Raw genomic sequence first — 12,105 nt, 5'->3', positions numbered from 1 at the left:
ACCCTCACCCCCTCATCCTCACTCACCCTCAAACCTCACCATCGCACACCCTCACATCCTCGCACCCTCACCCACCCTCACACACCCTCACACACCATCACTCACCTTCACACCCCCTCACCCCCTCATCCTCACACACCCCTCACCCTCACAACCCTCACACCCGCACTCACCCTCACCCCTCACTCACCTTCACACCCTCACACCCCCTCACCCTCACACCCCCTCACCCTCACACCCTCACCCCCTCATCCTCATACACCATCCCTCACCCCCTCACCCTCACCCCCTCACTCACCCTTACACCCTCACACACCCTCACTCACCCTCACCCCCCCACTCACCCTCACACCCTCAGCCTCACCCCCCCATCACTCACCCTCACACCCCGTCACCCTCACACCCCCACTCACCTTCACACCCCCTCACCTTCACCCCCTCACCCCCTCATCCTCCTACACCCGCACTCACCCTCACACACCCGCACTCACCCTCCCACCCTCACTCACCCTCCCACCCTCACTCACCCTCACACCCTCTCACCTTCACCCCTCACACACCCTCACTCACCCTCACTCACCCTCACCCTCACACCCTCCGCCTCACACACCATCACTCACCCTCGTCACCCTCACACCCTCATTCACCCACCCTCACTCACATCACACCTCCTCACCATCACACACCCTCACATCCTCACGCCCTCACTCACACCCTCACCCACCCTCACACCCCTCACCCCCTCATCCTCACTCACCCTCACACCTCCTCACCCTCACACCCCCTCACCCTCACACCCTCACCCTCAAACACCCTCACCCACCCTCACACCCTCACTCACCTTCACACCCTCACACACACACTCACCCTCACACCTCCTCACCATCACACCTTCACATCCTCACCCACCCTCGCACCCTCACCCACCCTCGCACCCTCACACACCCTCACTCACCCTCACCCCCTCACTCGCCTTCGCCCCTCACCCACCCTCACTCACACCCTCACCCACCTTCATACCCTCACACACCCTCATCCTCACTCACCCTCACACCTCCTTACCATCACACACCCTCACATCCTCACCCACCAACACACCCTCACCAACACACCCTTACGCTCACTCACACCCTAACACCCCCTCATCCCCTCACCCCCTCATCCCCTCACCCCCTTATCCCCTCACCCCCTCACCCACCCTCACACACCCTCATTCACCCTCACACACCCTCACTCACTTTCACACCCCCCACCCTCACACCCTCACCCCCTCATCCTCACTCATCCTCAAACCTCCTCACCATCGCACACCCTCACATCCTCGCACCCTCACCCACCCTCACACACCATCACTCACCTTCACACCCCCTCACCCCCTCATCCTCACACACCCCTCACCCTCACAACCCTCACACCCGCACTCACCCTCACCCCTCACTCACCTTCACACCCCCTCACCCTCACACCCCCTCACCCTCACACCCTCACCCCCTCATCCTCACCCCCTCACCCTCACCCCCTCACCCTCACCCCCTCACTCACCCTCACACCCTCAGCCTCACCCCCCATCACTCACCCTCACACCCCGTCACCCTCACACCCCCACTCACCTACACACCCCCTCACCTTCACCCCCTCACCCCCTCATCCTCCTACACCCGCACTCACCCTCACACACCCGCACTCACCCTCACACACCCGCACTCACCCTCCCACCCTCACTCACCCTCCCACCCTCACTCACCCTTACACCCTCACTCACCCTCACCCCCCTCACTCACCCTCACACCCTCAGCCTCACCCCCCATCACTCACCCTCACACCCCGTCACCCTCACACCCCCACTCACCTACACACCCCCTCACCTTCACCCCCTCACCCCCTCATCCTCCTACACCCGCACTCACCCTCACACACCCGCACTCACCCTCACACACCCGCACTCACCCTCCCACCCTCACTCACCCTCCCACCCTCACTCACCCTCACACCCTCACACCCTCTCACCTTCACCCCTCACACACCCTCACTCACCCTCACCCTCACACCCTCCGCCTCACACACCATCACTCACCCTCGTCACCCTCACACCCTCATTCACCCACCCTCACTCACATCACACCTCCTCACCATCACACACCCTCACATCCTCACGCCCTCACTCACACCCTCACCCACCCTCACACCCCTTACCCCCTCATCCTCACTCACCCTCACACCACCTCACCATCACACACCCTCACATCCTCACTCACACCCTCACATCCTCACTCACACCCTCACTCACCTTCACCCCCTCACACCCCCACACACCCTCACTCACCCTCACCCACCATCACTCACCCTCACACCCCCTCCCACACCCTCTCACCCTCCCCCACCCTCACTCACCCTCACACCTCCTCACCATCACACACCCTCACATCCTCACCCACCCTCACACACCCTCACTAACCGTCACCCCCTCACCCTCACACCCTCACCCTCAAACACCCTCACCCACCCTCACACCCTCACTCACCTTCACACCCTCACACACACACTCACCCTCACACCTCCTCACCATCACACCTTCACATCCTCACCCACCCTCGCACCCTCACCCACCCTCGCACCCTCACCCACCCTGACTCACCTTCACCCCCTCATCCTCACTCACCCTCAAACCCTCATCCTCACTCACCCTCACACCTCACTCACCCTCACACCTCCTCACCCTCACACCTCCTCACCCTCACACCTCCTCACCCTCACACCTCCTCACCCTCACACCTCCTCACCCTCACACCTCCTCACCCTCACACCTCCTCACCCTCACACCTCCACACCCTCACACCTCCACACCCTCACACCTCCTCACCCTCACACCTCCTCACCCTCACACCTCCTCACCCTCACACCTCCTCACCCTCACACCACCTCACCCTCACACCTCCTCACCCTCACACCTCCTCACCATCACACCTCCTCACCATCACACCTCCTCACCATCACACCTCCTCACCATCACACCTCCTCACCATCACACCTCCTCACCATCACACCTCCTCACCATCACACCTCCTCACCATCACACCTCCTCACCATCACACCTCCTCACCATCACACCTCCTCACCATCACACCTCCTCACCATCACACCTCCTCACCATCACACACCCTCACATCCTCACACCCTCACTCACACCATCAAACCCCCACACACACTCACCTTCACACCCCCTCACACCCTCATCCTCACTCATCCTCACACCTCACCATCACACACCCTCACACCCTCATCCTCACCCACCCTCACACCTCACCATCACACACCCTCACTCACACCCTCACACACATACAACCACGCACACACATACAACCACGCACACACATACAACCACGCACACACACACAACCACGCACTCAACCACGCACTCAACCACGCACTCAACCACGCACTCAACCACGCACACAACCACGCACACAACCACGCACCCAACCACACACATACAACCACACAAATACAACCGCACACACACAACCGCACACATACAACCGCACACATCTATCTATCGCCCTGACCCTATCTATCGCCCTGACCCTATCTATCGCCCTGACCCTATCTATCGCCCTGACCCTATCTATCGCCCTGACCCTATCTATCGCCCTGACCCTATCTATCGCCCTGACCCTATCTATCGCCCTGACCCTATCTATCTATCGCCCTCACTCAATCTATGGCACCACCACAGCATCACTCAGGGGCACCACAGCATCACTCAGGGGCACCACAGCATCACTCAGGGGCACCATAACATCACAAAACGCCACAGCATCACTCAGCGCCACCACAGTATCAATCTGTGCAACCATTCAACAACAACTGGTTCAAATATGTTCTCTCAATGTTTCAAGCTTTATTACAAATGTCACAAAAAGATGGTAATATTTCACTTCTGTTCTTGGATTTTCATCACAATAAAATACACTGAACATAATCTTCACAAAAGTTATTTACAAAAGTTTAAGATATTGCCATTATAAGTTACAATAACTTTTATTTAAGTATTAATTATTTAAAAAAATTAAAAGCCATTGTTATTTGTAATATCAATACATCTAAGTCACGTAAATACAAAACATGTTGCATTACAAATGCCTATAGGTGTCACATTTGCAAAAGATAAAAGTATTGGCATTGAAAATGACAAAGCTATTAATTTCGCTATTTTCAAAACAAACACATAAATAAAAAATGTGTCATTTACAAGACCAATAGCTCAAACTTTCCTAATGCGAGACCTATTGCATTGCAAATGCTTGTTTTTAGTTTGTATTTGGATTGCACAGTAATTACCATAAGATATCTAGCAGGTTTTAAACCTCTAGGAAGATTATCTACGTACAAAAAGGAATCCAATAAACTACTGGAAAGAGCGCGTATGCTAAGCTATTCCATAACTTGGATGGGGCAACAGAAAATGCTTTTCCACTTAGAGAGGTACAACAGAATCTTGGAATTAAAGCCAAACTGGCTTTTTCATAACTCAGATGGCACTTTGGTTTGTATATCAAAAATGTTCTTGACAACTGGTTCTGTTCTCGGCTGTAGAATGCTTTATGGATAAGTGATTTAAAATAATTCCCTGCTTAACTGGCAGTCAGTGCAGCTTAACTAATATCAATGAATGAAATGGAGTAAAAAATGTTCAAGTCATAAATAAGTTTAGCTGATTTTTGTGCAAGTTATAATTTCTTTCGCGTATTTGCAGGAAGACCAAGGTAAATGCCGTTGCAGTAATCCACTCTTGATGATATATTACAATAAAAAAAGTGACTTCTTTGTTGCATAGAAACAGTTGTTTAAAGATGCATAACTGGTATATGCAACTTGTTACCATCTCGTTTAACCTGTTCCATGCTCATGACAAGGTCAGCTCGTCATGCAGTGCACTGATCCTGTGCTAATGACGAACTGACCTTGTCATGAACAATGGAGTTTTCCATAAATCAACACAGGAGGGGACAAGCCTTAGCAGCCAAGGTGTTAATCGCTCAGTCATACTAAGTTGTTTGGCATATTTAACCCTTAGGTTTCACACTTTGAGCGAAGGTGTACTTTTCTCTGAACAACTTTGGCAAAAAAGAAAAATCTTATATCAAGGGCTCAATTGAGTTGATTCCTAATCATCCATGCTTCAACCCTTTGGAGGCAGTTACATATATTGCCTACTTTCATTTTCAAATCCCTCTCCATTTAAAAAATAATTTGGGTATAATCCGCATACATCAGGACTGATAACCCAGAAATCAGTGCTGCGAAAAGGGGCAGTATAAAGATACAACGGTAGTGGATCTCAGCAAAACTTCTCAGGACTACACCCTAGGTTGGGAATGACAGGAGTTGAAGTATACATAGACCCACCTATTTTGCAAAGAAAACTTTGAAAAAAGGTTGCTAGGACAGTTTGTGCTTTAAAAAAATAGGAATCTACCACAATTCCTATATTCAAAGTAGTGTTAATATCTAGTTTACAGTTTTGATCAGGAATTGTCACCTTCCTGAAACAGCATCTGCTCCTGAACCTGTTGGGTTACTCTTCTTAGAATGTGGCATTGGTTCTCAGTCAGCAGAGAAAAATGGGAGAGTACTGAGGATACAATTACAGTTGTCTTTTCAAACCTACTCCATGGAGTGAAATTGATCAACATTTAAAATTTCTGAACATAAACTTAAAATACGTTAGAATGAATGTAATCGAGCAGTTGCCATATTTCGGCTATGTGACTGGTAAGTTCAATATTTGATGTGCATTATATAGTTAATCAAAAAAATGTTTTCGGAGCATATGTTTGTAGATACACATGCTGTGCATATTCCTGTCATCTAGTGTTTGGCTCAGACATTTGCAACTTGTTTTCCTTCGAAGAATTCTCTTGACTCACAAGGTATTGTGCTCCTCCTCCCCATGGTATTGTGCATCGTCTTCCGCCCCATTGTTAGGTTGTTTTTCTCTGCCATCAGGCTTGGACGGGTTTTGCTATAGCTCTGGTTGTCATCGCCTTTTCGAAGCCTTGCGACTACCGAGCCAAAACGATTCTTTGAAGAAGACCTCACTAACTCAATATCATGCAAAAGGGGAGTCACCGGATCAGAGCCACAAATGATCTGCCTTGTGTTGGACCCAAACATCTTCCACTCCTGGCCAGGAAATGTGCCATCGATGGAGATGGATCGGTCTCTATTCCAAAAGTGCCCTCAATGCAATGCAAAATATCCTCACAACGACCACCATCAGGTCTGTATCCTGAGCACAGCAAAAGTCTGTTCAGCATGTCTGTTGCTTCATTAAAAAAATACTCTGAGGTATCGAAGAGATCTTCTTGCTTACAAGATGGCAGGCCGAGGGAGAGTTTTCAGGAGAGGATGAACTGGTTGGCACTGAGGAAAAGGAGGAAGTCATGCTTTTATTGAGCCTGCATTATTTTGTCTCAGGAGACCGACTTCGAAATTGAGGAAAGAGAGGCAGAACAGCCGTTGGCGTCCTTCAGCGACAGATCCCTTTACAGGTGACCTCGGTGCAGTAAAGGGATCTGGTGCGAGAATGGAGACTCACTAACGGTTGTGAGTACTATGGGCCATTGTGCCCAAACATGCCCTTTAAGGCTGCAGGAGGTGCAAGAACCACACCCTATTGGGTGGGAGGGTGTGGCGAGGTAGCAGGGTAGTCCTGGGGCTACACAGCACTCATGTCTTGGTGCTCTAGAATCAGCTGGTTTTGGTCATCAAGAGAGGGCTCCAAGACAAAGCACAGCAGAAGCTTCAACACACGTTTTGGCGTTGAAATCCTTGGTGCCAAAAACTTCAGTACTGAAAAGGGCACAGATGGAAGAACACAGGGAACCGTCTGCATCAAGTGGAAAGTAGATGCTACAAAAATAATCGGCAGTAACTGCTTGGGAACATGAAGGTCCAATCCGTGAAAAATTACAGCAAGCACTGGACCAAGTTCAAAGGACATTCGTTATTGATCTACCAATCTGGAAAACTGACCACCTCATCAAAGATCAGGCTTAAGTTGGCAGAGCCTATGTATTGCCCCCAAAGAAGAAACTTGTGGCACAAAAAAGGCACCAGTCTACCACCATCTAAGACTCATTCACAACATTCTCTACATTATTCACCATCTCCAGTACAATCTACCAATGTCTGCACTCTCGTAGGCAGACACAGGCAGTCAAAACCCTTACTCTCCTGCAGAGTACTTCGGGAGCCAATATACCTATCCCATACTCCAGCACATCTTGTGAACATTAGGATGTCGACCCAGAGGACGATACTGACCTAGAACCTGCACCTATTAAGCCATCCACACCTGATGGCACTACACTCTACCATATTGTCATCCAACGGGAAGCAGCGTGTTATAAAGTACATATGCATTAAACACCTAAGTTTGACTTTCTGGTTTAGTCTTTATCCAAGACAGAAAGGTCAGTTCAGTAGTTATCTGTGATAAAGTCTATGCTGAAACCAGCTGCAGTTTCTTCAAAGACCCAGCGAAGGCAAGAGTGCTTACTCCACAAGTGAAGAGAAAGTATAACCCCCCCCCCCCTCAGACCCACTGCACATAGCAAATGCATTGATGCTGCCGAGAAAAGGGTGGTCATAGGGAATGCCAATCCCTGGAGGATTGCTAAATCAGTGGTCTTACTCTCTCAGTACAACAGAGCCCACTGCAGTGAGATAGATGATCTCCTACAACATATCCCAGAGGAGTGCAAAAAAAAGGTGAGGAATTAGTGAGTTAGGGCAGACGAATATCTAATGCACCAATCAGGTGTGTGCTAGACCCTGCTAACACCTCTAGGACTATAAACTCTGCCACCATTTTATGTAGACATGCATGGCTGCATATTTATGGATTCAAGCCAGAGGTACAGCAATACCTACTTAACATTCCGTTTGATGGTGAGCATTTATTTCGAAAGATATTGAGACAGCAAGCCCCATGGGGGCGTTGCAGACAACAAATCCACTCCAGCCATGTTGTAGGCCTCAAGGACATAGCAGTGCCAAAGCATTTACCTCCGAGCTGGCACAGTCTTAGCAAAGGCAACTACAATCCTATACGCAACAAGGTGGTAGAGGCTACAGTAGAGGAGCCTATGCAACTAATGAAATGAGTAGAGGCACACCTGCAAAGAGTGCACGTTTATTTGGCCATCCACTCTCCTCAATGCCTGAGTCTGCCAACATTCTACAGTGAACTCTAGAGAGGAGAGTCCATTGGGAGAGAAGGGAAAGGGGTGGAAGGAATGTACCAAGGTAGGTAACACTGGAATGAAGGAAGATTACAACAAGTGTTCACTACATTGTCTATACTAAGAAAGAATTCAATAGTAATCAATAGAGAACATTTTGTCGTTTATACATTAAATCAGTCAGTCAATACATTTGTAGAGCCCGCTACTCATCCATTTGGGTCTCCAGGCGCTGGGGGTAGGGGGGGCAGTGCTGTTCCTGCTCGAAGAGCTAGGTCTTGAGTAACCTCCTGAAGGTTAGTAGGTTTTCGGTCTGCCGTAGGAGGATTGGAAGGGTGTTCCAGGATTTGGCGGCGAGGTAGGAGAAGGATGCTTGCTCTTCGGATGCGGGGGATGGTAGCCAGGGCGCGGTCAGCGGAGCTGAGCTGGCGGTTCGGGGTGTAGTAGGTGAGTCGTCTGAGGAGCCTGAAGGTGATCCTCTTGTTGACGGGGAGCCAGTGCAGTTCTCTCATCTGGGGTGTGATGTGGCTTTGGCGAGAGATGTCGAGGATCAGGCATGCAGAGGTGTTCTGTATGCGTTGCAGTCATTTCAGCAGCTTGGCCGGGGCTCTCGCGTAGAGGGCGTTTCCGTAGTCCAGCCTGCTGCTGACGAGGGCCTGGGTGACCGTTTTTCTTGTGTCGGTGGGGATCCACGTAGATCTTTCGGAGCATGCGGGGGGTGTTGAAACAGGAGTACGAGATGGTGTTCACTTGCTTGGTCATGGAGAGTGTTGAGTCAAGGATGAATCCCAGGTTGTGTGCGTGGTCGGTGGGTGTCGGTGCGGTTCCCAGGGCAGTCGGCTACCAGGAGTCGTCCCAGGCTGAGGGGGTGGAGCCAAAGATGAGGACCTCTGTCTTGTCTGAGTTCAGTTTCAGACAGCTGTTCTTCATCCATTCGGCGCCGGCTTTCATTCTTGTATATATTTCATGAATTTTATTTGTATGTCAGATGTTAAATGATTACACTATTGTGGATATGTATTTTGTGGTTTGTTTCAAACTTGTATTGTATAATGTATATATTTATTGTGCATTCTAATTGTTTTATATTATTAGAAGTGTGGCTTTTCTCTTTCCTTCTCTTTTTTCTAATTTTCTTTTCTTATTTTATTGTCTATCACGACTTGTTTACTTAATCAATTGACAGTCTCCCTATAGACTTATTCTGAAATTAATTTATATATTTAAAGAAGAAATAATCAGTATTAAACAATGAATACATAATTTTTTTTATAAATATTACTAATTTAATGTTCACATATGGCCTTTATTATGTAATTACTTGAAAACATTAGTGGTTACCAAGGGGTATTTTATTACGTTGCTGATTTGTCCCCTGCCCTTGGAACCCTGATCTATTCCCAGAGGGCCCCATTTCCTTATACTCTCAACAGATACATTCTGTCGAAACATTTTCATATGATCACACTACAGCTTGTCATACCACTCTTCAGGAAGACGACTTCATGGCTGCTCTCGACCTAAAGTATACATACTTCACATTTCCATCAACTCTGCTCATTCCATTAGCTGGGGTTTGTGGTAAGAGGACGCCATAACTGATTCAAAGTTCTACCTTTTGGGGTCATCACAGCTTCAAGGGTATTCACAAAGTTCCTAGCTAGTAGTGGGCACACTTCTAAGGAGACAGAGCATTCATGTTTTCCCTTAGCTAGATGACTAGCTGATAAAGGATTCAGACAAACCCAAGTTTATAAAGTATACACAAGCCTCAATCCATCTTTTCGACAGGCTGGGATTTACCATAAACGTGATAAAATATTACCTAGAATTACTTCTGGTTCACCATGGAGTTATTCTCAATTTGATTACGGCAACGCCTACCCCAATCCACAGAGGGTTCTGAACTTCCAGAACCAACTGGCACTTTTTCAGCCACATTGTCACCTGATAGCCAAGACAGAAATGCGTATCCCTAGGCATGATAGTGTCCTGCATAGCCATTGTCCCGAGTGCCAATGAGTGTCTTGCGTCCCAGTGGTCTCAAGTAGAGGGCAGTTTACAGGATCTAGTGTTGATTTAGCCCAGGATCTATCACTCTGCAGTGTTGGAACAAGAACAACCTGTTGCAGGGCAGGCCCTTTTATGATTCCTACACCACTGGCAACCATCACTACAGACTTATCACTCACAGGTTGGCAGCACAATTGACGGTCATGCCGGTACAAGGGTTGTGGACTGCTCTGCAAAAGACCCTCTTTATCAACTGTATTGGAACTACTAGCGCCAAGTCTTTCATCGAATATTCAGCACAAAGTAGTTCTCATAAAGACATGACTGCCATGTATTACCTACAGAAACGGGGGGGTTGTACTTGCTTCAGGTGTCCCACAACTTTGCAGACCGTATCCAAAACTTTACTTCAAGTATTTGCACAAACCAATGATTAGCCACCCTCTAAGGCGAACTGCTTTACAGTACATACACACATGAACGAATGGATCATGTTACTTACCCTGTATGCATCTATTTTTTGCATGTTGTGCTGTAGATTTACGTGTGCCCACCCACTTCCCTGGAAGTCCTTGGTTGTCGCAGATACCGTTTTTACTGTATAGAGTGGCAATGCTTAGTCCGCATCATGTACTATTTTAAACTGCTCTAATTTGTGCACCTGATGCACGAAAAACAATCTAACATTGGATTCAATGACCATGCGCATTACCATGGAGAGAAGGAGCCACAATACTTCAAGATTTGAAAGACTTCCTAGAAGAAAGACAAGTTATAAATGTCCATGCCCAACACTAGCTAGCAGGAGTATGCACAGCATGTGAATCTACAGCACTACATGCTGCAAATATTTACTTACAGGGGAAGTACCATAATACAATTTGACTACTAAGCGATCAATTGACTTTCTCTTAGAGAATTCACATCATCATGTAATACTGTGACCTATGCTTGATCCTTTTAAGTACAGGAGGAGACCAATAATGTAGCTTTCTTTAAATGTTATGGTTTACGTACACTCACGTAGCATGCTGTGCTCTTTTTTTATTAGGACCATCTGGGCCAAAGCTCGAAAGTCATTTTTCAAGAGGGGAAAAAACAGAGTTGCTCTGGATATGGTGGAAAAGGCAGCCTTCTTTCTCACTCTAGATGACAGTGAGCAGGGTCTGCGCAATGAGGACCCTGTTGCGTCGTTGGATGCCTATGCCAAGTCGCTGCTGCATGGGAAATGTTATGACAGGTAAGGAGAGTTACCTGAGCTTCTTTATAGTATCCTCTGCCTGCTTTGTGTTTGAACTGTTTCTTCCTAGGAAACATATCTGTTAGTTTTGGATCTGTACCCTTATTCCTTGGAAGTACTGCTCTCTTTAGTTCATCCCCTATTCTAGCATTGTACCTGTTGTTTTGTTGTGTACGTTACAACTCGGGCGTAACTCTACAAGGTGTGCCCACCCACTGGTGACACTTTAGAAACTTTGTTGAATGATTAAAAAAAAAGCTTTGCAAGTTACAAAAGATAAGTGTTACGCATTAAAAGAAGATAAAACCCCAGTTCTTAGTAAAAGACCCCCACGCCCTCCATTTTTCAGAGTACACAATCGTAGTTGCCCTTTCGCCGACACGTTAAATATAACCCTTTGGGGCAATGGTGGTAGTGTCCAAGATTTGAAATCGAATCCCGCATTAAAAGAAGATATAACCCCAGTTCTTGGTAAAAGGCCCCCAGGCCCCTAGTTTTTCAGAGTACACAATCATAATTGCCCTTTCGCCGACACGTTAATAATAACCCTTTGGGGCGTTGGTAGTGGTGTCCTCGATTTGGAAATCGAGTCCCAGAGTGTGGCAA

At 48.1% G+C, this 12,105-nt stretch overlaps 1 protein-coding gene across 10 annotated transcripts in view; it reads left to right on the top strand.

The window, feature by feature from the left end:
• LOC144770575 (carnitine O-palmitoyltransferase 1, liver isoform-like) overlaps window positions 1–12,105 on the top strand; it is a 525,217-nt gene that overhangs the window by 322,298 nt on the left and 190,814 nt on the right. For all 10 annotated transcript variants that reach the window (XM_078655216.1, XM_078655221.1, XM_078655217.1 and 7 more), the window contains exon 11: window positions 11,311–11,499. In XM_078655216.1, coding sequence (XP_078511342.1) covers window positions 11,311–11,499 — 189 coding nt within the window. The remainder of the gene's footprint in view (window positions 1–11,310; window positions 11,500–12,105) is intronic.

This window comes from Lissotriton helveticus, chromosome 7 (assembly GCF_964261635.1).
Source record: "Lissotriton helveticus chromosome 7, aLisHel1.1, whole genome shotgun sequence".
In the NCBI taxonomy this organism is placed as follows: domain Eukaryota; kingdom Metazoa; phylum Chordata; class Amphibia; order Caudata; family Salamandridae; genus Lissotriton; species Lissotriton helveticus.
This window is presented reverse-complemented; position numbering and strand designations above follow the sequence as displayed.